Consider the following 3,864-nt stretch of genomic DNA (forward strand, 5'->3'; position numbering starts at 1 on the left):
TTAATGAGGTTGCTAATGAATGAGAGCTACGACCCTCTGACATTTAACAATAATGATGATTGACATTTTACCACAGCTGCTGGCGAAATGGGATACAATCAGTCAATTTGCACTTCTTCTCTGCAGTACCTCTCACCGACAAGTCTAACGAAAGATGGCGCGGCAACAACTGCTGATATGCAAACAGATGTTTAACGGCATTTACATCCATTACATTTACAGCCTCCTGTGGGAGTGAAAATGAGGATCGTGCACGTGATCTTTGGAAATCTGATATGTAGAATATAGATATGTATGTATATGTAATCTGATATATAGATCTGAATGTGTTTGCAGATTTTTATCTTTGCATGTATAATTTTAGCAGTAAATCTACACGGAGTTTTATACATCTGACCCACAGTGCTTTTCCTATTATCTGACTCACATCTCATACTGACAGCTACAATGTCTCAGCAAGAGAATAAATGAAAACAAATATGGGTGAACTGAGCTTAACCACACGCCGCCTTCAGTTGTTGCAGACAAAGCAAACCTAATGTTAGTCCTGCATCAACCATAGTGTTGATTCAAATAAAAAATGTGGAAAATAATAATAAATAAATGAAAAAGTTTCCACAAAATCATGAGAGTGCAAGATTTTTCATGTCACAGAGACGTAAGGGGTAAGAAATTCTGTGTTTGTTTTAATTTAAGAGTGCTTTTTTTAAAAAAAAAGATGTCCATCCATCTTGGGCGGAAATTAAGACATTCAAACTGAGACGTTTCTCAGTTACAGTTTTATTTAGTGCCGCTGCTCTCAGTGACACATTTATGTCTCTTTACACAAAACTTTCTGGTGAATGTCTTACCACACAGGTGACAGCTGAATGACTTCTCCCTGGTGTGGAGCGTCATGTGCTGAGTCATATTTCCCTTTTGGGTGAATTTTTTATCACAAACTGAGCAGCTGAACGGTTTCTCTCCTGTGTGGATCCTCATGTGTTTTGACAGTGACTGACTCAGGCTAAAAGTGGTGCTACACACGGAGCAGCTGTACGGTTTTTCTCCCGTATGAACTCTCATGTGTCTGGTCAGGATTCCTCTCTGCCTGAAGCGTTTCGGACAGAGCGAGCAGCCGAACGGCCTCTCTCCTGTGTGGGTTCTCATGTGTAAACCCACAGCTGTGCTCTGGGTGAACCTCTTACCACAAACCGAGCAGCTGAACGGTTTCTCTCCTGTGTGAGTTCTGATGTGTCTCACAGCATCTCCTTTATGGCCAAAGTGTCTGTTACAGACTGAACATTTGAAGGATGTCTCCCCTGAGTGAGTACTCTTATGTGTGATAAAAAGCACACTCTGCGTGGCTCTTTCATCACACAACGAGCAAACCAATGGTTTATCTTCTAGAAGACTTTTTCTGTTTTTCTGACTATATTTCTTTAATTCAAATGTTTTACCACACTCAGAGCAGCTGTAAGACTTCTTGTCACTGCTGTGTTTTCTACCAGGAGCAGGAATCCCATTTTTTGCCAGCGCTTTTAAATCTGACGTAGGTTTCCTTGTCTCCTTCCAGTCATCAGCTCTGTTTTCAGTCTCAGGCCCAGAACAGTCTGAAGTCCCGTCATCCCGAGCTGTCTGCGTCCCCTTTAATTTCACAGACTCTGGAGTCTCATCATCATTAGCTGGCCTCGAATCTGGATCTAAGCTCTTGGTTGCTTCTGATCCTCCACAGTCCTCCTCATCACTCTCTGTTTCAATCTGTTGAAGTGAGCTCCCGGCTGGAGCCTCCGCCTCTCTGTTTTCTTCATTTTGTCTGTGATGAAGATGTGAGGACTGAGCTTCCTCCTTAACGTCGTCCGTCTTCACAGGGACAGGTCCTTGAAGCTGCTCTCCTTCCTGTCTGCTCCAGAGTTGCTCCTCTTCCTCTTTAGCACGTGGGGGCTCTGTGTCCTGTTGAACACCTGCAGGTAAGACGGAAAACACAAAAAAATGAATGCAGAGAGTTTTGGGGGGAAAAGTGATTACATGTGCGACACAGTTCAAACAGGGTTGGCTACCGAAACCTGGTGCTACTGTGGCACCAATCATGACACACATTTTCGTGCCACATTACGAGAGAGAGTGTTTGTCTGCTGGTGTGTGCCGGTAACATTAGGTGGGATTACAGATTTGAGCAAAACTAAAGTCAAAATATCAATAAAAGATGATTGTAAGATGACTGTGTTTCCACTGAGTGATGCTATGCGACTTCTCTCGCAATAACATTCCTCGAAGTATGCCGATGGATGTTCAAAACTTTAACAGGTTTATTTCTATTGCAGCCACCGCAGTAACTGTGATTATTTCCAGTCGAAGGCGACGTAGGCGAGTTATGTGAGCGATAATGGAAAGGTCAGCCTCTCATATGTGGGAGCAGCCACGTATGAGGCCCTTCAGACGATCTCACACAGACCATCAACAAATACTAATAAAAAGGCACAATGGCGGCTCTATTTCCCGAGAACACGCAGAAAGGTAAACCTGCAACAACAGCTGCTGGTTGCTCCACTGGTTGCTGCAGCAGCTCTCCAACAACTGCAAGACCCGGGACGGGACGGAAACGCCGAGCTCTCAGCTGATTGGTTTAGATGTTGGCTCAGTAATGACTTTTCAGATAAACATTTTACTTTTGTTTAATTTCAGAGATTCAGAGTGTATTTGTCTTATTTGAAGGCTTTTTTCTGAAGTCAGAGAGACTAGATACATTCATAATCATATATTTTTTTTGTATATTTTATGTAGGACTACTTTAAAACACAAAGACTTGTGGTAAGTAGCCTTAAGTGGGATGTGAGGATTCTTAAAATAACATCTGTACAGATGTGACGTCCTGGCTGTCTGCTGTCTGACTGATCGGCACTGATAGCTGTTGTGTTGTTTTTGATGTAGTTTGAGGTTTATATAGATTTATATCCAGCAGCAAACTAATATGATGCTGATTTACATGAGATTTCATGCAAAATAAAGGTTGAACCATGAACAGAAATTACAAACCGCCTGCATAAGGTTACAGTGTCATCAATACACTCATGGGAGAGTGTAAACAAACTGATACAGGGATCTGATAAGATTTAAATGAAGAGGAATCAAATGTTACAGGATGTGGGTGTCTCTGACTTCCGGTATAGACTGAAGGCTGCTGGAAAAGTCAAAAAAACTGACTCCATAGCAGCATTTTGTCACCACCTCCTGCTCTCGTGCACCTTCCCCAGTTTAGCCTGAATGAGTTTTTTAAGATGTTAGTCCGCCGACACAGATGCATACTAAACACCCACATTTGAACAATACCCCAGGACCAAATAACGTGAAGTTAGCTGGTTAAACAGCTGTAAAACAGACACTAACCTGCTCTGTGCAGCCGGACTTCAGGCTTCAGCACGGCGTCCAGCAGTTTCCGGTGTCGCTCGTTGTCCTCTCTGCAACGACGAAGTTCCTCCTCATACTCCGCTATTGTCCTTTCAAAGTGCCCAAAAATCTCTACAGCTGCCGCAGTCAGACGCTCACTCACCACCGCTCTCAACATTTCCACTTTAGACATGTTTAAATTGTCATACGGACATTGCCAAACTAACCTCCGTCCGTCGCTAGAACAAAATCACTGACTTCCGCGTTCTGCCCAAAGGAGGGCGGAGACAGGAGTGTCACGGTTTCAAAATACGTCACACAATTGGGGTAATGCACATGCGCAGTAACCCGATGTTGTTTCATGCATGGCTCAAGCATATTTACAAATCGAATAGAATTGCATACTTTTTCTGTTTACTTTTAGTACGTACTGCAGCTGCCCTTACAAAGTACATACTTTTACATGCAGTATGCATACAATGAGGACATACTGAGCCA

General features: G+C 43.0%; 1 protein-coding gene across 1 annotated transcript; it reads right to left on the reverse strand.

Moving 5' to 3' along the window:
* Nucleotides 1-178: 178 nt before the first annotated feature.
* On the reverse strand, nucleotides 179-3,624 carry LOC121964071 (gastrula zinc finger protein XlCGF57.1-like). Its single transcript, XM_042514297.1, has 2 exons — nucleotides 3,367-3,624; nucleotides 179-1,943 (listed from the first exon to the last, which is right to left on the reverse strand). The coding sequence occupies exons 1-2, from the start codon at nucleotides 3,557-3,559 to the stop codon at nucleotides 781-783; spliced, it is 1,356 nt and encodes a 451-aa protein (XP_042370231.1). The 5' UTR covers nucleotides 3,560-3,624; the 3' UTR covers nucleotides 179-780.
* Nucleotides 3,625-3,864: the final 240 nt, after the last annotated feature.

Source organism: Plectropomus leopardus, unplaced genomic scaffold, assembly GCF_008729295.1.
Source record: "Plectropomus leopardus isolate mb unplaced genomic scaffold, YSFRI_Pleo_2.0 unplaced_scaffold13892, whole genome shotgun sequence".
Taxonomy (NCBI): Eukaryota; Metazoa; Chordata; class Actinopteri; order Perciformes; family Serranidae; genus Plectropomus; species Plectropomus leopardus.